This window comes from Quercus lobata, chromosome 2 (genome assembly GCF_001633185.2).
Source record: "Quercus lobata isolate SW786 chromosome 2, ValleyOak3.0 Primary Assembly, whole genome shotgun sequence".
NCBI classification, from domain to species: domain Eukaryota; kingdom Viridiplantae; phylum Streptophyta; class Magnoliopsida; order Fagales; family Fagaceae; genus Quercus; species Quercus lobata.
The window spans coordinates 81,502,430-81,528,225 of NC_044905.1; the positions used below are offsets into that span (position 1 = coordinate 81,502,430).

Below are 25,796 nucleotides of genomic sequence, written 5' to 3' on the forward strand. Positions count from 1 at the left end.
GTATAACACATCGCGTTCTTAATATATTTAACATTAAATTTTATATTTTGATCTCACCTAGTAAAAAAAATGATGATTTATTTTAAATTGCATAATATCATATTCACCTTAAGATTGGTGAAATAGAGAGGCTATTCCAAGAGTAATGGAAAGAATCATTTTCCTCTTTTTTTTTCTTTTTTCAATGCACACCTTGCCCTCCTTACTTTGCCCCCATCTTTTGCTGGCTATCTCTCAAAGAATGGAACAGTAAAGTGGTTAGGAACTTATAGGGGCCAACCTTTTCATGGAGCCTTCTTTGTTTACCTTTGACAGACCAAGTACACATAAGGTGGCACTCTTTTAGTGAACATAATAATCATGATCAGTCCAAGTGTAGAGGAAGCTGTCCTGACTAGCAAATGTTTCAACATTGGCTGGAAAAATTTGTAAAGCCAAATTTAGTTAGTAGATACAGAGAAAAGTGCCCAATATTTCACAGGCGCACTCAATGAAATGCAAAAAGTTGGGCCCTCATAATGTCCATTAAGTGGGTCATGAACCCATCAGTACCATATTCTTAGGCTTTCATCACCAAGCTCTTGCTTTATAATAATTCAGACCATCTGCCACAAATCAATGTGTCTGCATTATATTAAACAGTTAAGTTTGCCTAGTGCTAGTGTTTAAGCATGTGGGCCTTAAATCACCCAAAAACTGAAAAAGATCACATTGGCATACACATGCCTAAGAAAAGCAAGAGTAAGAAAAGGTTTCTCAAAAAGGCTGGAAAGGTGGTCTCCAGGGTCAGCTTTTAAAGTAATATGGAACTACAAAAGGAGGAGAGAGAGCTAACAAAGTATTAAGAATCACCAAACCAAGAACCAGATTAATAACATGCTTGTGAACCATAGATATTGATAAAATATAATACTTGCTACATGCTACTCCATTGGGAATGCAGCAGTAGTCCTCAAAGATACAAACCCACCCCACATCCCCATATCTACAACTAAAAATGAAAAGCATAAGGTTAATGGGACCCCAAACATAATCACCAACCAACAAGGCCATGTTGCTTCAATCATAACTCTTCTCATATCATATGTGATGGTGTTGTAGTTGCAAAAGTCTAGAATAAGCCCCATCAGCTCGGCTTACTAGTTCAGAATGGCTACCTTGTTCTACAATGCGCCCATCTTGCACTACTCCAATAGTGTCCACCCCTCTAATAGTTGACAAACGGTGAGCCACAAGCACAGTGGTGCGGCCCCTCATTAGCCTCTCAAGTGCTTCTTGTAAGACACATTCTGATTCAGCATCAAGTGCACTTGTGGCTTCATCTAATAGAAGAATTGTGGGGTCCTTGAGAACTGCCCTGGCAATTGCAATTCTTTGTTTTTGTCCACCAGAGAGTTGAACACCTCTTTCACCAACTGGAGTTTTGTAACTATCAGGCAAACCACTAACAAAACTATGGATATTAGCAGCACGAGCTGCTTCAATTACTTCAGCTTCTGTTGCTCCTTCTTTACCATAGGCAATGTTTTCGAAAATGCTAGCTGCAAAAAGTGCTGGTTCTTGCTGTACCAATCCGATTTTAAGCCTAAGGGACTGCAAGTTCAACCGCCTAATGTCCTTTCCATCAATCATAACTTTACCAGCAATCGGATCATAAAAACGTTCAATCAATGCAATCACGGAACTCTTGCCAGAGCCACTAGCCCCAACAAGAGCTTGGCTTTGGCCAGAACGGATTCTAAGGCTGAGGTCTTTAAACACCATTACATCAGGTCTTGAAGGGTATGCAAAATCAACATGTCTAAGTTCAATCTCCCCACGTATTGTTTCAACAGGCTCAGCCTCAGGATCATCTGGGTCAATCTTTGTTTGACGGTCAAGAATTGAAAACACTGAGCCAACAGCTTCACCACCCCTAATAATCTCAGGAGCAAGACTAACAGTTTCTGCAACTGAATTGGCTGTAACTACCAGGACTACAAAAACCTTAATAACTTTTGAGAAGGTGGAGACGCCTTTTTTAACAAGGTGTGCACCATACCAAAGAATGAGGGCTTCTGATGCATAAAGAGCAAGCTGAGAGATGCCAAAGAGGATGCCAGCAGATTGGCTGCGACGTAGGCTCCTGAGCTGAGGAATACGGAGTTCGTGGCTGAACAGAAATAGGATCTTGTTTTGGGCATTGAAGGCTGCAACAGTTCGGATGTTGCTCACTCCCTCGCCTGCAATCATGCTGGTCTTGGCATGGGCCTTTGCTGTGTCACCAGCAAACCCCTTGAGAGAGAGTTGCTGTTCAATGCAGAAATAACATAATTAATTTAACATCAAATGTAAAATTGATTTTCATGGAACTCAACTTAACATCATCCAACAAGTTTTACAATTAGTTTTTCTCTTCCTATTACAACACTATTGAGGAATTGAGATAGCAAAAACATTTTGGCAATCATATGAAATTAAACCATACCAGAACAAGAACAATATCAGCACCATTTTTTAATGTCAATGGTATCATCTAATGATTCTCATTATCTAAATCTGATCAAATAGTGATTAAAAGTAATGATTAGGGTTATTTATTTCATAAGATTAAAACAAGAAAATCATTTTTATTTTTTGGTTGAAATGATATTCATCTTATGATCAATCCAACTCCCTATTTGTCAATTAAATGATTAACAATGGGATAGTAGCATCAAAAGGGTCCTACAATTTAATCTCATTAGGATCATGTTTTGTTTCTTTTTGTTTTTCATAAGAAAATTCATGTTATGTCATCTTGTAACAGTTACTTGCACACAACTCACTCCAGTGACAACTTCAAGGGTGGGATGTAAAGTGTAAACTCACATTAAAGGACCCACTCAAAAGAAATAAACAGCCTAACTTGGCAGGACTAGGACATAAGGTGCCTCCAATATCAAACATGTACATGACAGTGACATAAATTTGCAAGGAACATCACGCCATAAGCAAACAATATACATTTCACTGTTTTTGTAGAATGCAAAAACTTAGAACACTGTTCTAATCAAGACAAACCGTCAGAATATTCAGTACTACAGTTTGAAAAACGAACCAATTTCTGGAACCCCCATCAGGCCCCATATTTTAAGTCTGGACTCTGGAGCACCAAAGTGTCAACAATAAAGAAGAGGCGGTAACTTATTTTCTTAGATACCCCTACCATGACTGTCACACCCTGACACCCTCATGAAAACACAAATGACCAAGTGAAAAAGAAAGAAGATAATATTTGCCAAGAGGGAAATCTTAAACAATATATGATCACGGGCCAAGAATTTCTTGGAAGTCTCATAAGGGTGTCTAGCATAGATGGTAAACAAAAGCAACCAAAGCTCATGTACCTAGAAAAAATGGAGCACCTTATAATTCAGAGACACCCAACTGATGCATACTGCAAAGTGCAGTGTCGGTGCAATACAAATAATTAAATATGTATATATATATATATATATATATATATATATATATAAGTAGGTAGGCAAACTCATACACTCACCAAATTTTTCATTTGTTTTTTATGACTTGGTGAATAATATTAATCGGAATAACATTCCTTTTACATGAATTTATTAGCGACACTATTTTTAAAGTTTTATAATATATGAATAGAAACAAAATCACATAGATAATTATATTAAAAAATAAATAAATAAAAAGTCACTAGAATTATTGGGTAGAGAAAATAGACAAGATCTAATTTGACAAGCATGACAAGAAAACCAAGAAAAAATAGTCGTAGAGTCATTCCCTCCAAAAATAAGCTACAAGAACCAATGCTAAAAATAAAAAATCTCATAGTGGAATTAATATTTTTTTTCCATTTTCATGGGAATTGATGGAATCTTTGGTATAAATATATATTTCACAGTTATTTATGAGCTTATATTATATTAATGAACCGGACTTGGAGGAAGCACGTGCAGTGCTGTAGTATGTTGTGTTGACACGTAGTTTTAGCCTTTTGTCGTTTAATATTAGGATGTGGCAAAGTTAGATTCCGAGGGTGTGTGTAAAAAACTAAAAAGTAGATGCAGATGCAGAGACTCTGACACTGTAAAAAATAAATATTAAAAAACCAATAGTTACCCATACGCCTTTATTGGAATTTGGTCAATTTAAACCAGAAAAAAGTTGACTAAATTTCAATCCTGCGTTTGGACCAGAGCCATTAAAGTAGTGCTCACATTTTGAAAACAATAAATTTATAGGCACCAAACTTTTCCCAATATTTTTTATAATCCTAAATTCTATTTTACCTGATGCATAATAAAATTAGTACTAATTGGTACAAAATAAAGTGGGGTCAATAATAAAAGTGACAGGGCTCTAATCAAACGTAGTTTAATTGTGATATATCAGTTTGTTAGGCTTTGTGTCCGTGAGGTAAAAATTATTTTTGACATCTTATTTTATTATTAAATTTATTTTTGTTATTATTTATGGGTATCACTGTATTTTTTGGTACTATTTATGAGTTCTATAGTACTATTTCAGCTTACTTTTACCTTTATTTACATTACTTTCAACAAAAAATTTCCAATTTCAACGAAATAAGTGGATCCCAATTTATTGGTGGTTCATCAGTTTATAAGATTAATGTAGTAAAATGTGTAGGGTCATTGTCACCTCAAAAAGGTTGTAAGCATTTTTGTGTGCATTGCTCTTTTGAAATCTAGTATGATTTGGGGATTGATTGGTGAGAAGAAGAAGAAGAAAAAGGCTGTGACAACCATATCTTGTGACAAGGATTGATGCATGGAGAGAGTGCTTTGAGCTTACCTGAGCAAAGTTAGCCAGGACTAGAAGGGGAAAGGTAGCAAGGATGAGAAGGGAGACTCTCCATTCCACTATGAAAGCAACAATGAATGAAGTGAGGAGTGAGGTCATGTTCTGGAGTATGACAGAAATCCTTTCAGCAATTGCAGATTTCACATCAGCAGCATCAGTGGCCAGACGTGCTGCAAGAAGACTTGAATTATGCTCTTCCTCATCAAACCACCCAACTTCATTCCTTAGGATTGCTGAAGGAAAAACAAACACCAATAAGAATCCAAAACATGAGTAATATATAAAATTTACAGCAACTATATTGATTAAAGAACAAATTTTGGAACTTGAACCATTAAGTCCAAGAGAATGATCAAGTTGGGCTTGCAATGTATTTTATAGAAATTAAATAGATTAACTTGTAATTACAAATTCAAAGAAAAGGAGTTCCATAGATTTGTACCTGCAAGCATCATTCTCCTAACTCTTGTGGTAAGGTTCTCTCCCATAATACTAAAGAAGTAATGTTGTATCAAATATGCCCCCACAGCATAGAGACCAGCTCCAATGTAAATGAAAACATATTCCTTTGTTTTCCTTTCCATTGAAGCAGGATTTCTGTAGTAAAAGACCTCAATCATATTGCTCATCACAATAGCAAATGTTGGACCAATAAAACCAGAAAGCACAGATCCTATAGCACCCATAATTGAATAAGGCCATTCAGGAGCGTTTAGCTTGAGAAGCCGGCAGAAATAGCCATCAGGGGCTGGATTTCTCTTGTCTGTTTCAGCATTTGAGATCATCTCTATCCGGCCATCTGCACCAGTACTATACGAATAGCTCAGGTTTCTTAAGCTTCCAGACCGGAGGCTTAAAGACTTTGTTGACAGCGAATGGCTTAGTCGTGATGAGCGTGAACGGTGTGTTGATGGGTTAGAGAAATCTTTATTCCTAACCATTTCTTGGAATCGGATTAATGAAGCATAGGCCCCAGCTTTGGTAACAAGTTCTTCATGTGTTCCAGTCTCAACAACTTGACCTTGCTGTATAACTGCAATTGAATCCACATTTCTAATAGTGGAGAGGCGATGGGCAACAACTACAGTAGTTCTACCAACCATGAGACGGTCTAATGCTTCCTGAACGATGCTCTCAGAGCCTGCATCAAGGGCACTAGTTGCTTCATCAAGGAGAAGGATTTTTGGGTTTTTAAGCATAGCTCTAGCAATTGCAATTCTCTGCTTTTGGCCACCGGAGAGTTGCACTCCTCGCTCTCCAACCTAGTTTGTGATTGAAAAGTTAACATTATAAGAGGTGAACCATAACACAAATAGGAAATTCTAAAACATGGTGATCATGCTATGAAAATTTTCCAAACTAAAACTAATTGGAATAACACACCAACCTGAGTGTTATATCCATTAGGAAGCAAGGTAATGAAGCTATGAGCATTTGCTGCAGAAGCAGCAGCTTCCACTTCATCCATTGTTGCATCAGGCTTCCCATAGAGTATGTTCTCAAGTATGGTTGTGGCAAAGAGTGCAGGTTCTTGGTTCACTAGTCCAATCTGGTCACGTAACCATTTCAATTGCAGTGTTTTTATGTCCACATTGTCCAGCAAAACTTGACCTGCCAAACCAACAAAAAAAAAAAGTATCAGTAAAATCAATTTTATCATGGGACAGATTTTCAATCTTGCAACTCATGATGTGTCTCTTAATTACCTTGATTAGGATCATAGAACCTTTCTATCAAAGAGACAACAGTGCTTTTTCCTGACCCACTACCACCAACAACAGCAACAGTCTTTCCAGCAGGAAAGAATATTGAGAAATTTCGAAAGATAATAACATCTGGTCTTGATGGATAGCTGAAAGTTACATCCTTGAATTCTATATTGCCATTAACCTCAGCCAAGCACTTCCCATCTAAGGGGTCTTGAACTATGGAAGGCTTTTGCTTGATAATCTCCATCAACTTGTATCCAGCTGTTTTACCTTTGCTAAATGCCCCAAGATTTGAAAATGATTGACCCAAACTCCTGTAATGACCAATTATTGCATTATAATTTGAACTAAAGTTTGTGTCCGCAGTTGTACAAAAAACAGTGCTTTAGTTTGAGGTCTTACATGCCCCCCACAATTGCAGAGAAAATTGCTGTGAATGCTTTCCCTCCATCAGTCTGTCCATTCCTGATAAATACACCGGCATACCAGAAAACAAGTGCCCATGACATGCATGCTATTCCATAGGTACATCCTAGCCCCAGACCTTTGGCCATTCCAGCCTTGTACCCAAGCTTCAAAGTGTTCTGTATTGCATCTGAGTACGAATTTAAGGCCTTGCTCTCACCAACATATGAGTAAACCGTCCGAACTTGTGCAATGGCCTATGGAGATAGTATAAAGATTTAGAAGGCCAGTTAAGAATTATCTCATGCGCCTTGTAAGCCTTTTACTATAAACCAATGTTGTGAAGATAAACAATCTTTATGTTATTGTGATTTCTTTTTTTATCTTTTTCAGTATTTCTTTTTATGAATAATTGTAGATTCTTTCTACAATTATTCTTGGAACATCATCAAACCAAGGTGCAAAAAGTTTGACATAAAATTAGTCATGGTAGGGATACGAACTTTAAAAAGTCAACTAGTTTTTCAATGATTAAAAAGAAAAAACAAATAGTAACCTTTATGAGTGTTGCACATGATAGAACATCATTTCATTGGCATACCAAACCAAAGCCTTCCTTGCTATTTAGTATAACAGAAACTCAAATGAAATGTGAAACCTTACCTGCTCGGCAATAATACCAGCATTGGCATAGGATTCGCGGCTCTTTGAAGTGAGGCCTGTGAGTGTATAGGCGTATAAGCCCCCAGCAAAAGCAATTCCTGGTATCACTGCCACACTTAGCAATGCTAGCCTCCATGCTGATACAAAACCAACCACCAAACCTGCCAGAAACGTTGACAGATAATGTATGAAGTTTCCCACCTGAAATTCAAGAAACACAGTAGTAAACAAAAGTGTCAAAAATTCATTCAAAGAAAAAAAGGAATTTAACTCTTTTGTGATAGGTTGACCATGAGGATAAATTTTATTTTATTTTTTTATTTTTATTTTTAAAAAGAATACAGTCATGAATAATTGTGATATCAGATAGAAAAGAATGAAAAAAAATTATACATATAACAGACCCTGATTAGTCTTTCAATTCAAGGCTTAGTTGTTATTGTTGTATGTATTTTCTTAATTTCCAATACATTTTTTGTTATACTGGATTACTAGCAATTAATAAGACTTTTACTTTAATTAAATAAAGTTAATTAAGGAAATTAAAATCCAGATATCAGAAATCACAAAAGTCCAAGAACAAAAAAAGGCTAGCGCAAGATAACTCAGACTTGCTAACACGTGCCACCAACATGCTAGAATCAGCCATGGGACCCGCATTAATGGGTCGCCAACCATATTGCAATGTATAACGCCAACCCAGATACTAGTAGATTTCTTCAATACGGTCGTTACAGATAAAAATGAAGCTAACTTCCATTAATAGAGGGAGAATAAAAACAAAAACAGAACTAAGTAAATAAACAGGTAAAGAAACAGAGACTATATGGTAAAATTGGCAAAACCTTTTCACTAATTGCATCTTGGACTAGAAGTGTGTCCGTGGACACACTAAAAACTATATCCCCAGTCCTTGCATCAGTGTCAAAGAACCCCACATCTTGTCTTAGCACTGCCTCCAAATACTTCTTCCTCAGTGTGCTCACTTGTCTTTCTCCAGTGTACATCCAGCATGCAATCTCTGTTAAAAAACAAAAAACCAAACCAAAACTTGTTACAGTTTGATCAATTTAGTGAGATTGATTGAATTAAATGTGTCACAAAAGTGATAGGGATGTGTGTGACTCAAAGTTATAGATAAATGTTAAAAGCGTCTTCGAAGATAAATGTTAAAAGCAGAAATAAAATAATAACAAAAATTTTTAAAAGTGAAAGAGAGAGATTCGTGAATGGAAGTAAAGTGAGATTGACAGGTGAATAGGGACCAGTCCACAGACCACGTGGGTTGAACCCACCGGCCCGATGTGAACTAGCTACACGAGTCGTGTTTAATAAGAACTATGGTCCAACAGGTGTGTTATGTGTATATGTGATCTCTCTCTTTCCCCTTCAAGACCAAACAATAAAACAAGATCAAAAACTAGTAAACAAAAAAAGAAATAGACCATTCATATACAATAATAATAAATTACACGTACCTGCATAGGATGATAAGCAGACAACAAGGCCAAGGTACACAAAATAGAGTGCATACTGCAAAGTGCAAAGAGATACAAAAATGAAAGATCTTAGATCTGAGTTAATTGTGAAATAGCAGGTTTAAAAGTTTGATCTTTGTGATGTTTGATGTATTGGGTTGTTAATACCTTTGCGACTTCTTCAGTCATTGTCTTCAAATCTGATTGGTTTTTGCCGAACCCATTAACCATTTCACCAAAAAGAAGGAAGAAAAAGGGCATGGAAGAGCCATGAATTATGGCTCCCAAGCTACCAGCAATCATGAGCATCCAATCATACTTGTCTGCAAAAGAGAAGAGCTGGTAAAAGGGTAGGCTTTGCTCTTTCTTCTTCTCAGCCTCAGGCAGTGATTTTGGTTCTGTAGCCTCAGCCATTTTTTTTGCAGCTACTAGCTCAAAAACCAAGTCTTTGGAATGGGAAAGAGAGAGAGAGAGAGAGAGAGAGAAAAAAAAAGGTTTGTGAAGCAGCGACTAGTTGTGAATTGTCATTGAGAGAGATCTAAGGTGAGCTATTAAGCTTAAGTTTGTGGAGTCATTGATGTTTGGCTTTTCAAGTATTCTGAGAGAGACCCTTTGCTCTAGTTTCTGTCTCGAGAAGTGTCGATGTCGTTTTTGGTTTTATCACACACATACACACACACCCTCACCTCAAAGACTCGTTTGCCGGGGAGGAAAAGCAAAGAGAAAGTGAGTTAGAATGAGAGAGTGTAAGCAAAGTGTCTGGGAATGAGTTGGACTGTTGGACCATATGGTCAAAGAAAGTGGAGAAAATGAGTGTAGAATAGAGAGAGAAAGAGAGAGAGAGAGAGGTGTGTGGATGTGTGAATTGTATATATTTTATAGAGGAGGGCTTAACTGTGGCTGTAAATAATAACATGCAACTTCTGTCCAAGTTATAGGAAGGGAATCATCTGATTAACTATGTTGGGTCCTACATTACTGCTTGTGTTGCATACTTGCATTGCTTTTCGTGCTTCGTAAAATTTTAGTTTATTCGGATGCTGCATGTTATTTATTTAAAATTTAAATAAATTAAATAAAAATAAAAACAAAGAATGAGAAAGAGAGGAAAATGGGAATAGACTAATTTGACACAAGTTGGTTCTGTTTCCGTAAGGAAAATGATCCTTCTTTTATTTAGGTTTTATACATTTTGTTATTATTTATGAGCCTCATTGCATTTTTTGATACTATTTATGGACTCAATAATTTTTCAATTTTAGCAAAATAAGCAATATCCAAATACATCCTTAGTGTACGTTTGAGAAACAATGAAATTATAAATTATTTCACTATTCAGCTTATTTTTGCTACTATTCATAGGCTCCACTAGCTTATTTTTGCTACTATTCATAGGCTCCACTGTACTTTTTAATACTATTCACGGATCTCACTGTATTATTTCAACTAATTTTTACCTTTATCTATGGTATTTTCAGTAATAAATTTTTAGTTTCAGTAAAATAAGCAGTATCTAAACAGACCCTTAGTGTCTATTGGGGATCCTTTTATTTAACCGAAATTGAAAAATTGTTGCTGAAAGTACTGTAGATGTAAAAGTTAGCTGAAATAGTACAGTGAGACCCATAAATAGTACCAAAAAATACAGTAAGACTCATGAATAGTACTTTCAACAATAATTTTTCAGTTTTAACAAAATAAGCGATATCCAAATACACCCTTAGTGTAAGTTTGAGAAATAATGAAAATTATAAATTATTTCACTATTCAGTTTATTTTTGTTATTATTCATAGGCTCCACTGCACTTTTTAATACTATTCACAGACTCCATTGTATTATTTCAACTAACTTTTACCTTTATTTATGGTACTTTCAATAATAAATTTTTAGTTTCAGTAAAATAAGCAGTATCTAAACAGACCCTTAGTGTCCGTTGGGAATTTGCTTATTAGCCGAAATTGAAAAATTGTTGTTGAAAGTACTATAGATGTAAAAGTTAGCTGAAATAGTACAGTGAGACCCATGAATAGTACCAAAAAATGCAGTAAGACTCATAAATAGTACCAAAAAGTGTAGTGGAACTTGGCATTGATTATTTTTGCTAGCTTATTTTATTATTCAGCTTATTTTTGCTATTATTCGTGAGTCTCACTGTACTATTTCAACTAGCTTTTATATCTACAGTACTTTTAATAAAAAGTTTTTAATTTCAGCAAAATAAGTTGTTCCCAAACGAACACTTTTAGTATGCGTTTGGCATGAATTATTTTTGCCAACTTATTTTACTATTCAGCTTATTTTTCCTACTATTCATAAATCCCACTGCACTTTTTGTTAGCAAAAAGTTTTCAATTTCAGCAAAATAAGTGTATCACAAATGGTCACTTAGTACATTTTATGGTTTCAAAATAAATTTTACAAATTTAAAGATACATAATAAATTATTTTAAAATTTTGAATAACATATGAGGGCGATTGTAACTATAATGGTCCTAAGGTAGCAAAATTCCTTGTTGGATAAGTTCCAATCTATGTACACTAGTATATTCTAAAAATAAAATATAACTAGACAACACTTAAAATGGAGAGGATCTTTAACCAATTTACAATTAATGCACTTACCATAAACTTGGGAGAATTCAGTTTATGGTTATGATTATATTTTTATAGTATATTAGTGGCATTAAATTATCTATACTATATATAATAGAATTCTTTGAATTGAATTGAACTTTTATGTGATTTAGAAATACCCTTAGATCCTATGTTTAATAGAAACAAAACTTGGGGACAACCCAGTAAAAATATATCTTCAACTCCACGTAAAATGCTTACAAAATAGGACATTCTCCTGCTAATCCATGTTTTCAAAACAAACTTATAAAAAAAAAAAAACTTATCCAAAAATTAAAAAAAAAAATATATATATATATAAATTAAAATTAAAAAAAAAAAAAAAAAAACTTCTTAATCCACTTTGTATATTTCCTTCAAGACCACGTTCCACTTTTCTTTTTCTTTTTTTTTGAATTTCCAGTTTTCTTAATCCCTAAAGAAAAGCTAATTTGTTGGTTCTAGTTATCTTAAAATCTTTGATGGTTAAATAAAAGATTTGGGGTTCAATCTCCATCTACACAAAAAACTGATTAGTGTCTTAGTCTGATGATAAAGAGCTCCTAATCAATCTCGTCTATACCAAAACCAATTAGAATCTTGGTCTGATAATAAAGAGTTATTATTAGGAGTAGATGTCATAAGTTGAAACTATCTAAAAAAAAAAATACAAATTATGAATTGTTGTATTTTGTTTTTTGAGATTTCATTAATTAATGGTTGTGATTTAATTTTGGATTTAATAGTGTACACATGAAATTTAATTTTTTTAATTAATCCTAAATTTCTAATATTTAATATGGCGTCCACTCCAGTTTTTGGTGTAGGTGGGAATTGAACCCTAGATCTCTTATACAACCATCAGAGACTTTACCAGTTAAACTGACTAGGTCCCCACATATTAAAACCCACTTGTTTTTGTCATTTCAATGTTAGTCCTAGTTTAATGAATTTAGTTCAGCTGAAACTTTTGGTTTTGCCTTTATGACCTATTAACTTTGTGAATTTGCAGTTTTATTCCCATATCTGTAAACCAATTGCTGGAAACACCTTTAAAACTGACTGACATTCCATGTGACATTTTATCCTCTCTTTTCTATTATTTGTTTTGATATCCTAATAATTTCCTTGGTTGTTCGAACTTTCAACTCTCTTTTTCACTTTACCAGTAACTCTCACTCTCTGCTAGTACTAAGGGGAAAAAAAAAAAATATATATATATATATATATATATATCTTGCTCTCTCAAATTTATTTTATTACTTTTTCTCCTTTTCTACTATATATGAGATTCTGGTGAATAAAAATAGGATCTTTGATGTAGATTTATCGATCTCACGTCACGTGATGATAAGAGTAATAGCACGTGACAACACATTTATTAAAGTATTACTGTTCAGACTACTCAACTTCTGTCGAAATGTGAAGCAATACAAGAACTCTTATCACTCCATCAGTATTTTTTAAAATGAATATATGTTGAAAAGTATAAGAGCAAGAATTAATTCTTTTACCCTTTTTACTTTATAAGGAAACATGGAAGCATGTATATACGTACATATAACATGATAATATCTATATATAGGGGATTATTTTCGATTGCTAACGAGTACTGCAACAATTGTTTTGACAATACAAACCACATAGACAAGACTCTTCTGAGAATCTAAGTTTCAAATCATCCAATGCCAAGTACAACGAAAATTGATATAGATTTAAGCAATCTTTAAGTCTGCCATTGACGTCTATTGTGAATCAACTTACAATTGAAAATGTCGATTTTATTGGCATTGATAAGCTTATCATGCAAAGAGTTTTACAGCTCAACTAGTTGAAACCTTTTGATGTTTTCAATTAAGATATCTAGAATTCAAATCACACCTCCCCCAATTCCTGAATTATCAACAACAAAAATATATTCTTTAACAAATTATTATATGACAGGAAGCATGAAATTAGAGAAATTTCATACTCATGTGAAAAGAAGATTGTACCTAGAGTATTAAATAAATTGTTCAATACACCAAAAGCAATACTCCCACCACTCATGTGAGTTGTAAGGTTTATCATAAATTTAATTAATAGGACCCATAATTATATATATTTTAAAAAAATAAAAATTAAAACTTATTCTAAAGTATTGAATAACATCCCCTCAAAAAAAAAAAAAAAAAAAGTATTGAATAACTATTTTTATACAAATTGAATGAGGAGGTCAGGGGAATTTATATAATTCTCTATTTGTTGACAGATAAGAATTCAATTATAAGCACAAGTGAGGGTTTGATATACGACATTTGATTTTGACCCATCTATTTTGGAGAAGTGCACTCAACAGGAATCAAGGCCAAATTACAAGGGAGCATATTCTATCATTGATTTTTGTAGTATTCGAAAGTGAATTTGATAGTGTTACGTGAGAGCGATTGAATGAAGCTTTAGGCCAAATTGGTTCAGAGAAATCAACATGAATCAAAGTCGATCACGTGGGAACTTATTCGATCATTTATTTTTGTAGTATTTGAATGTGAATTAGATTATGTTTAGTGAGAGTGATTGAATAAAGCTTTAGTATCTTCTCAAAAATAAATAAATAAATAAAGCTTTAGTCCAAACTGATTTAGAAGAAAATAATTTTAAAGTGATTTTTTTTTTTTTGAATGTTAGGTCAAAAAGGGGGATTGAATCATGGATATTTCTTTGTGTATCACTCTAATAAGAGATCCATTGTAATGTCAGTGCTTTAAAAAATAATAATAATAATAATAACTAATTAAGCTTTTTTTTTTCTTTTTTCTTTTTTTGAGAAAACAACTAATTGAGCTTATTTGCTTATTGTGAGTCTACATATTTTAATCATAATCAGGGGCAGAGCCAAGGGGGGGTCGAGAGGGGGCAAATGCTCCCCCTGACCTTCCCCCAAACTCTTTTAATATAGCAGCCCAATGCTTATTTTGCCCCCCCCCCCCCTTACCAGATTTTTAGATTAGTTTGATATTTTTAACTAAGAGTCAAGAGATAAGTATCACAATTTTTTTTTGATAAGAAAAGATAAGTTTTACATGTTATTTGAAAGAAAAAAAAACTAATAACTTAATTATGGACTCACGATAGTTTTTTTTCTTTCTTTCTTTTCTAATTATTATTAGAAGTCTTACGGAACTTTTTGTGTTTTACATTAATTGAAAATCAATAATTTTGAGGGAATCTCAGCTAGCTAATCCATGGGTTTTATGGGTCAACAAGTTGCTATTGCTGCAAAGTTTCAAAAGTTGGGAAAAATACTCTGTTTTAAAGTCATGAAACAGGGGAGTTTCACGCTAGCTCCCTTGGCTCTCTAAACTTTTGAATTTAAAGTGAGGAAATCCTTACTAGTTTTTAAGATGTGCTTAAAGTTGCATCATTTTCAAAGGTGTTTTGTAACTTTTGTTAGTTCTAAGTAACCAAAGTCATTTATAACCAAGGTTTGTTTTGACGTTTTTGCAATTATAATTGAAAATCATGAACACGATTTCAACTGTGATTCATTCACATAATATGTAACTATCGCTATTCTTTTTAATCTTGCCTCCCCTAAACTAAAATCCTAGCTCCGCCACTAATCATAATTGTGGCCTTTTTTTGGACCTTATACTTGTTTTGAATATATTGATGATTTATATTTTTAAAATAAAAATCTACACAAATGTCCCTTGAGATATAAGGAAATGATAACAAACTTAAAGTTTTGCAAAAAAATATAATTCCCTCACTGAAGTTTGTGATAAACATAATAAATATTATGAAATATCTTTTTGTCCCCCTTGATTTACCCAATTAATATTGTTATTTTTTTAAAACCCAATTAATCAAATAAGATAAGGACAAGATAATTTATATATAAGCCAAGGGAAGACTTTTGTTAACGAATGTGCTATGGGCAATAATTAAGGGATATTAATTTCTTTATAAAATAATGTTTTTATACATTTTTTTTTTCAAAAAATAAAGTCAAATTGTTACATATATCCCAAAAAATACACATAAACACAATGAATTTGTGCGTGCAAGCTGATAAATTATTAACAAGTGTATTTCCTTCTTTGAAAATGTGTATTACAGCTTCTAATCGATCATTTATTAACAAAAACTTTCAGGATTCAAATTCTCTCATCCCCAATTATTGAACTAAAAAAAAATTATGATAACAATGGTAAGGCCTTTTGGAACTTATGCTTGTTTTAAATATTTTGATGGACTACAACCAAAAACAAAACAAAAATAAACTTACACAAACCTCTCTTGAAATATAAAGAAATAACAGTGACAATCAAAGTTTTGTAAAAATGGCAATTCCTTCCTAGTGTTGGAGATAAAAATTAAATTTCGGTTGCTTAATGATATGATCATAGGTGGGGACATCATTTTTCACAATTTTTAACATGGTCTCTTCTCTATTGTGATTGGTACATAATAAAAGTAATGTTAACGATAAATCTAAATAAAAGTGATATTACTCCAATCTAAATAAGCCTTGTCAACAGTTGTAAAAAATGTTATATCTTATTTTCAAACTGTGTAAACTTGCCATTGTAATATGTCACCTTCTATCAATATCATTTATAGCATTATGTGACATAGAATGGTAAATGTGTTTTTAGGGTTCTCTCATCATTTGAAAAAGAGCAAACTAAATTTTTTTTTTTTTAATATATATAAGATAGAAATTTTACTCTAACCTAATCTAAATGTATATGTATGTGAAGCTCCCTTCTGGAGACTTGAACCCCTGCCATTCCCCCCCTCCCACGTCCCACAAGTACTTATATTTGTGGAGTGATCGTCGCACTAAGGATGTGCGATGGTAAAGAGCAAACTAATTGATTGGGCAACATTGTAGTATGTAGCAAAATCTTCGGTATCTCTTTAAGATTAGAATAAGTTGGAAAGTAAAATTGTGAATTCAAACTTCATTAATGCATAATTAAGGTGGAAGCAAAGCTCTGAGCTCAAACTTCACTAAATGCATATTCAACTTATTAAAAAAAAAAGTGTTATGTTCATAACATTTTCATAATAAATCATAGATGGTAAGTTGTTACTAGTTCTAATTTGAACTTATCATTGAAATTACTTTTTTACCAACTAATAACAATTTATCACTTAAAATTTGTTGTGAAAGTATCGTGAAAATGTTGTGAATATAATTGTAAGGACACAATTTGGCTCCCAAGCCCAAAGGATGGATGCATTTAGCCCCAAAGAGCCTAATACAATGAATTTGTAAAGAGTAGGTTGGAAAACTGAGTTTTAATGAGTCAAACAACAAGTAAAGTGGATTCAGATGACAAAAAAATGATGATAAACCATCTAAAGAAAATCATCCTCGGCACAATCCAAGGAGATCAATTCTTATATATTTTTTCTCAAGTTTTATTACAAGTTCATCTTTTGATTGTTACAGTGTTTTTCTCTCAATTTCTCAATCCTTTTTCTCAGGACCTCCCTCTTATTTTATACTATTCTCCCTCTTTCATTTATACCCTCCACGTGTAGAGTAGATTGTTGGTGTTGATCCTTGTCCCATCAGCACCTTCCTGAAATCTTTGGGGAGTAGCTGTAAGGTTGAAAATTACTGTTCAAGTATCACTTCCTCATTAATGCGGCCAGAAAGTTAGTTACAAAGCATTCAATGTGGTGATAGTAGCTTTCTTTTAGATATTATATGGCTTCCCTCTGTCCTATGCTTCTAGGGTATTCGTCCTTATCAACAGACCACACCGTCGATCCTCAGCTTTGCTTAGCTGAGGAGACATTCATCCTCAGACCACTCTCTTTGAGCATCATGGCTAGATCTCCTCCTTTATTTATGAACACTGGCCTCCGTAATAACGTTTACTTGTCCTCGGATAACTACGAGTCCTCGGATTGGGCCCCCGGCCCAATATCGGACCCATTAACCCTACAATAACATTTCCCATGAAATATACATATATACATATAGATATATATATATATATATATATATAAACTTAAGGATCATTTAATACTACATCAAATAAAGTTTTTTTTTTTTTAATTTTTTTTAAAGAAAGTAAATAGGAGGAAGAACTAGGAAGAGATGAGATAAATATTTATTATTATTTAACTTGTGCTCTTGCCTCTTAGGGTACTTTGTTAACAAGATTTACTTACAAAATAGAAATTGAAGATCCATTAAAGAGTTCTTTATAGCCAAGAGTCTTGTAACTCAATTAATTGATACTTTTTGATGTTTTTAACGAAGATATTCAAGGTTTAAATCTCCTATCCTTAACTATCGATATAATAAAAAAAATAAAAATAAAAATAAACAAACAGACAAACAGAAGAAGACTCCTATAAATGGATCTCCAAAATCATACATTGTGGTCCTAAATAAGAGGGAAATCTTCTCATCACTTTGTGTATGTACGATGACAAACTAGACATGTTAGGAGTAGGTGAGTTGGCAAAATCAAAAGGTAATTCCATATGACACAGTTCGTGTCTGTAAACTTGTACCGTTTGTCCAAGAATGATCGTATAAAAAATTATTCTGTGCAAGTGTTACTCTTAGTCCCATCCAGTGTGTAACCATCAATTCATTAGCTTTCAGCCACAGAACCCCCTAAAAGTCTTAGGCTTTAAATTGGGCTGGACCATTCTATAAAAGACCCCCCTATATGCTGCTTTTTTCTCTTGTTTCTTGTTAACTTTAAGGTAGCACAATTGAGTAGGAATATATACTGGTCAGTCTGGCCCAAACCCAAATGTTTTTGCTAAATTGTATTCCCTTAAAATTTGGCTCCTCCCCTCAACGAAAAGAGAATGTAAATTTAATTATATCATTTTAAAGAATACATTTTTTTTTAAGATACAACTGTAATTTTATGTAATAAATAAAATATGTTTTATTTTTATAGGTAAGATAAATTTCAACTTTTTGCTCTATGATTATTGTTTTTATCATTAAATTAAGACACCAAATTAATTTTTGGTGTAAGTGGGGTTTGGACTTTATATCTTTTATTTGATTACAAGAGATTTTACTGGTTGTATTAATTGAAACCCACAAAAATAAACCATATAATGATTCGTTAATCTTAAAAGTCATATAACAATATAACATCATTTTAATAGCTTAATTTTTCCCCTTTCTCAAAACCTAATTAAGCTGTTTGTTTCTCTCTATTAGTGAATAAGTAGTTTAGCAAATTTGCGTTACTACAAGAAAAGTTAAAATTGTTTGAATTTCTTTTTAGATACAAAAATGTATGAGATTTGAGTTTAGATGTTAGCCCAAAAGCATTGAAACTTGAGACCCAGGTTGAATCCAGGCCCAGATAAGTTTAAGCAAACTTGCAAAGCTTGAACAAAAACAACACAAAGAAAATCAAAATATACTCATGACAATCATATTATATAAGTATCAATATATGATAATGCTTAGTTATAGTACGTAGTAAGACCATAGGGACACTGTGACTAGCATCTTATTGGGAAGCGTGTTCCACCAAACCATTATCTTAGCATTTTCTAAGTCTCTAACTAACCCATTATGGAAAATATTTAGGCTAATCCCATATTTTTTAACATGTTGATTTATAATTTATAATTCAAAACTAGACCATCCCATCAAAGTTATACTCAAAAACTACCTGTCGTTCTCCAACCCTCAGGCTAATTCCATGAATGTGACAGCGACGAAGCCATCGAATAATCTAATCTCATTCCTTAATTAAACAATTAAAAGTGACTATAAAATAATAAACAAGATGCTTAGGGTTGAAAGTCATGTCAAAGTCACAAATAGGAGGGAAATGGTCGGCTAATCCTTTGACACTTAAGTGTACTTGTGAGGTCCTTTGGCTCCTTATGGTTTTAAAGTATGGTTTAAATGTTTATACACGAAAATAAATATAAACAAAGCCCAGTTTTTGTTGAGCCGAAAGGATTTGTAATTCAATGAAGTGGCTTTGGTTGTATTGTTGTCACTTTTTGAGACACTAGATCCGTTTTGGTGAACTAATTTTAGGCCTATTTTATGTTTCACTATGTAGCATTGAGGCATGTGATGTGTTGCTAGTGGTTAGAGTTTAAATTGTTAATATTTAATAAGATATGAATTTGGATGATCTGGTGCTGCTGAAGTTACCTCATTACTTTGTATACCATCCAATCACAATAATTTATTGGGTAAATTGCAAATTATGCCCCCCTAGAGTTTGGGAGTGTTAAGATTTTACATCTTAAACTTTTAGAATTTGGATTTTTCCTCCTGAAGTTTGGGGGTGTTTCAATTTTACACTCTAACGTTTTAGAATTTGGATTTTGCTTCATAAATTTTAGAGGTATTTGGATTTACTTCCTAAAATTTAGGAGTATTTGAATTTTATATCCTAAAGTTTCAGAATTTGGGGGTATAAAATCTAAATACTCCCAAACTTTAGGGGTGTAATTTACCCTAATTTATTTGAACCAAAATAAATTGGTTGGTAATCTTTTGGTTTGAGATGGGTTTCATTTCATTATACCTCTAGAAATGGTTGTTGCTGATCATAACTCATATGCAATTAAGAATGACCAAAGAGATGGTAAGGAAGAAAAAACAATAGCAAAAAAATGATACTAGGGCCTAAGCTAGGACTAGGAGTAGGATGGGTGTATGAGGAAGGGAGTGATGGACCACAACATGGAGTCAAAGGTCTAATTCATGTGGCTAAGCCATGAATACCAAGCTTGATTGCTCTGGCTGCTCATAATTTAAGAGTAACTTTATGTGAGATTACTATATTGATTATGCCAAGTATTCCACCTAATCCGTGATCATTTGCATGATACAGCTTGATTATGGAGATCCCTAAGCTGATATTCGCCTTAATATCTCAGGAGTTTCACATGAAATGATTTGGTATGGTTGGGATAGGTGTAAATGTCCCACATAAATTGATCACTTCTTTGAACTTAGGGTTGCATTTTAAATCTTCACCTTGATAATTGCTTGAATGAGGGTTCCATTATCCTCTTCTACTTCTTCTTTTTTTAAACAAATGGTATTAAGATATTTGCTGTTGTAATTTGATTCCACGATAAAAAGCAATTATAATATATAATATATTAATATATACCATAGATTAAAAACATATCATAATTAGTAGAAATATTTAAGATTTTTCCTAAATTAATAGAGACTCAAGTGCAAAAAATTTAAGAGGTCAAATCACAAAATTAGTCTACGAAATCACTGCAGTTTCCATGACTTCTTGTAGTTTTTTTTTTTTTAATAGCTAAAAATGACTTTTTGTAGTTGTATGTTCATCAGTAAGGTTGTATAAATGTTATAATAATGATTTAATGATTAAAATTTTATCTTAATAATTTAAAATTTTGAGATAATTAGTAATTTATCATGATATCAGATCTGGTGGTAGTAGTAATAATTTATCATTTTTTTATTAATATTAATAATTTATCATTAGATCATAATCTAATTAAACTTTTTCCAAAAAAAAAAAAAACATGAATACATGGGAGTAGTACTGGGCCATCTCCTACATAACCAAATTCCCCTTAACCACAGGCCGAACAACACTTCGAGGGTCCTCATCAACCTGTCATACTCTTAATTATACAAATCTCATATATCCTTTTGTCATTCCAACTTTACAAGCTTCTTTTTCTTTTTACAAAAGAAAAATCTTCGCTAATTATTTTTAGCATAAACGACCAATAGCGAGCAAAAATAGATTAGCTTTAGACATGTGGGTACCTCTTGGAAACTTTCATGAGTGGTCATGAGTTTGACAAGTGACTCAATTATGGGTGTGTTCAAAGAAACTCCCTTTGCTTACTCAATTTTTTTTGGCACAGACCACTAATTTTGCTACTTTTGGGCTACTTTTTTTTAGAAAATTTTTTTATTACTTGAAATTGTTCCAAGATTAGGTGTGATTTACTGTAAATCCTACTTTTGAAAACAGTTTATTTTGCTTTGAGTTTCATTACTAGGAATATAGCATCATCACTTTCCTCAATCATGAATAATTAAAACATGGATTATGCAAATAATGATCAGGCCAATGGCTATATTTGACTTAGTAGCCAGTACAGTACACCTCAATGATACCCATAATATATATAAAGAAATTTCAATATTTTTCAAGCCTGCCCAGCTTTTGTACAGGCCCAAATTTTAGGCCCATTATATTTCAAAGAAGAGATTTGGGTTAGTCAGGTCTGCTAACTGGTAGTTAGCCTGTTTGTCTCTTATTTTAGTCAAACAACTTCAAATTTTTCATCAGCATTTTTTTTTTGTGGGATGAAAAGACTACTACTTTTATTAGCATCTAACCATAGAGAGTACATCATGGAGAAGAGTTTGTTCTAAGAAAAAATAATTCTCTTCAATCCAAGTAGAGAAATCAATAATGCCCTTAACATATTTAACTAAAATGTGAGCTGGCCTATTTCCTCGACGACACACATGTGACTACGAGACCTAGCGAAACTCTCCACTAAAGGACTGTAAGCCCTGTATTACAAAGTACACTAATGACGGAGGTGCATAAAGACCAGATAAAGCCCGATAGATAATGAATAAGTCTCCCTCCAAAATAAATTCTTGGACTCCTATATCCATCCCGAACTAAAACTCCCTGTTTCGAAAAAACTGCAACATCAACATTTATCTTGAAGCTGGTACGTGCAGTTGGAGGGGTCCACGATACTGCCTGTAATTCTGGAATCGACGCTTGCTGATTCAAGTCCAATGCTGCGTTGTATAGTATTCCGCCAGATACTGCACTGCCCTCTTCATCAATACAGTCCCCTCCTTCACGCCTCCAGCACGCACCTCGTTACGATTATTAATTTCATAAGCACCAAGCGCCAGTTACAAGCTTCGCCGTCGTCTCTGTCCGTCTTTCTTCCGCCATTAACAACTGCCATAACAGAGATCTTTAATGGACTGCCAATGACCTCGATCGAACGTGATAATTAACTTCGAACACTCCCCAATGGGGCTCAAACATTCAGGCAGAATAGGGGGGGAAAAAATAATTCAAAGCCATATGTTGTACACATTGCTTGTTCTAACTTTCTAGTCCCTACTAGTTTCACCTTTTTTTTTTTTCCCCTGTTTTCATACTACTTTTTCCTCTTGTTGTCAAATATATATACTTTAAATGATAGTTTTCCATTTCTTTTTCTCCACATTGAGTCCCAACAAAAGAAAATTATTAAAATTATATAAATTCAAACTTGATTCTTTTTTCCATTTCCAATTTCTTATAGTTTTATTTATTTATTCATACTTGAAATTGTTCTAAGATTAGGTGTGATTTACTGTAAATCCTACTTTTTCAAAACAATTTATTTTGCTTTGAGTTTCATTCCTAGGAATATAGCATCATCACTTTTCTCGGTCATGAATAATTAAAACGCATGGATTATGCAAAATAATGATCAGGCCAATGGCTATATTTGACTTAGGGTCCGTTTGAGATCCGCTTATTTTGGTAAAATTAATTTTTTTTCTGCTGAAAGTATTGTAGATAAAGGTAAAAATTAGCTGAAATAGTACAATGAGACCCATGAATAGTACCAAAAAGTGCAATGGGACCTATGAATAATTTGTAGATAAAGGTAAAAATTAGCTGAAATAATATAATGAGATCCATAAATAGTACCAAAAAGTGCAATGAGACTTATGAATAATAGCAAAAATAAGCTAAATAGTAAAATAAGTTGGCAAAAATAATATTTTCCAAACCCACCCTTATCCCTTAGTGTCAGTTTGAGAGTAGCTTATTTAGTTGAAACTGAAAACTTTTTATTAAAAATACTGTAGACAAAGGTAAAAGTTAGTTAAAATAGTACAATGAGGCTCATAAATTATACTAAAAAGTGACCTATGAATATTAACAAAAATAAACTAAATAATAAAATAAGTTGACTTTTTAAGCTATGCCAAACTCAACCTTAGTACAGTATAGCTCAATGATATCCATAGTATATATATATATATATATATATATATATAAACAAATTTCAGTCTTTGCCTAGCCTGCCCACTTTTTGATTGCCCATCTTTTTGTACAGGCCCAAATTACAGGCCCATTAGATTTCAAATAAGAGATTTGGGTTAGTCAGCTCTGCTAACTGGTTAGCCTGTTTGTCTCTCATTTTAGTCAAACAACTTCAAAGTTTTCATCAGCAATTTTCTGATTGCAACTGTTTCTCTAGAGAAATAATTATGATAAGTTAGTTCATCATAATGACTTGAAGATCACAATGGGGCGCCAAAGCCATACGTTGACAATGTTGTACACATTGCTTATTCTAACTTTCTAGTCTCTACTAGTTTCACTTTTCTTTTTCTTTTTTTCCCCTGTTTTCTTACTACTTTTTCCTCTTGTTGTCAAATATATACTCTGAATGATAGTTTTCCATTTCTTTTTCTCCACATTGAGTCCCAACAAAAGAAAATTATTAAAATTATATAAATTCATACTTGATTCTTTTTTCCATTTCCAATTTCTTATAGTTTTGTTTATTTTTTATTTTATTTTCTGGTTTCATAATACTTGTTCCTCTTGTTGTCAAATATAATCACTTTGATTCTTTGAATGATAGTTTTCCAATTTTTTTCTCCACTTTGAGTCCCAAAAGAAGAAAAATTTATTGAATTTATATAACATCATTTTTTTTTTTTTTTCCATTTTCAATTTGATTAATCCTTTTTAATACTCATGTGGCTAGCCAGCTTTGGTTCATCATTAATATATATTTTCCATAAGTTTATTTATTATTCATTTGGTTTTTACAACTATTGGACAAAGTTTAATTTGGTTCCTTGATTATTATTTTTGTCAACATAGCCATTCACATTTTAAAATCAACTCAATTACATCATTGGGTGTCTCCTAAATTAAAATTTTGACCGAATTGTTTGATTTGGCACTTGCAACATGCATTAAATCTCTAAAATCTCATTTTTCTACGTCAAATAATCCCAATAAAGTTGTAATAAATCTGAAATTTAAGAATAAAATTAAATTGACTTTAAAAGTTGAGGAACAAAATTAATAGTTGATGATTTTTCGATTATAAAAGAATCAAATAAAAACATAAAAACAAAAAATATATTGGTTTTCTAGGCCATGGAGATTAGTACCTAAAGATACTAAGGGTTTGTTTGGTTGGAGGAGTGGAAAAGTGGGATGATGGAAAATTAGTGGGAGGATAGAAATATTTGGTTTTCCCTCATGTGTGTTTGGTTGGAAGGTGGAAAAGTGGGAGGGTGAAAAACTTTTTTGTTTGATTAGAGAAAAAAAGGGGAGGATGGAAAATATAGTTTATATAAATTGACTATTATATCCTTGGGAAAGTGAGAGAGGGTAGGTGAGTGTAATAAAGTGAGGTTATTTGTGTAAATTACACCATTCAACATCTTTTTCTCCTGGGAGGATAAAAAGATGTGGGCCCGGAGGGATTATTTTCCTCCCCATTCTCTGTCTCTTTTGTTTTCTTTCTTGAACCAAACGGTAGAAAATGCCAATTTTCACCCTATTTTTCTCTCCTTATTTTTCATCCTCCTTATTTTTACCCCAACCAAACATCCCCTAAAGCACTATTGGAAGTGATCTCTCCCAACTAAGCCCTAGCCCATTTGAAATACATTTGTCAATTTTATTTCCATGACATGCGGTACTGCTGAACATTCCTAAAAAAAAAGTCCATACTAGGCCCAGTGTATATTAGATTTCATGCCATTCACAAGATGTTGGATTCAATTCTTCAAACCACACAAATTCAAGGGATAGTCAGGCCCATTAACAATGCAGTGAATCTGACCCTATGTCTACGACCCATCTGAAAAACATTAAGCACTACTTGGAAACCCAGCCCACGAAAACAAGTTTCGCTACCTTTCAAATTTCAAAATTCGAAAAGTTTCAAAGCCGGAAAAAACGGTCAGAACCAGCTGTATCCCAATTCCCCCCAAAATAGCATTTTCAAAATTTGAAAATCTAGCCAATCGAGAAATAGACGTTTCAAACGGATACTCTTTGCAAAACCTCTTTATATATGTACCACTAGTTACTTTACAAG

The 25,796-nt window shown here is 33.1% G+C and overlaps 1 protein-coding gene across 1 annotated transcript; it reads right to left on the reverse strand.

Moving 5' to 3' along the window:
• Nucleotides 1-841: 841 nt before the first annotated feature.
• LOC115976849 (ABC transporter B family member 19) lies at nucleotides 842-9,961 on the reverse strand. Its single transcript, XM_031098359.1, has 10 exons — nucleotides 9,239-9,961; nucleotides 9,071-9,125; nucleotides 8,438-8,613; nucleotides 7,593-7,793; nucleotides 6,927-7,186; nucleotides 6,522-6,838; nucleotides 6,203-6,426; nucleotides 5,258-6,077; nucleotides 4,807-5,048; nucleotides 842-2,289 (listed from the first exon to the last, which is right to left on the reverse strand). The coding sequence occupies exons 1-10, from the start codon at nucleotides 9,482-9,484 to the stop codon at nucleotides 1,081-1,083; spliced, it is 3,750 nt and encodes a 1,249-aa protein (XP_030954219.1). The 5' UTR covers nucleotides 9,485-9,961; the 3' UTR covers nucleotides 842-1,080.
• Nucleotides 9,962-25,796: the final 15,835 nt, after the last annotated feature.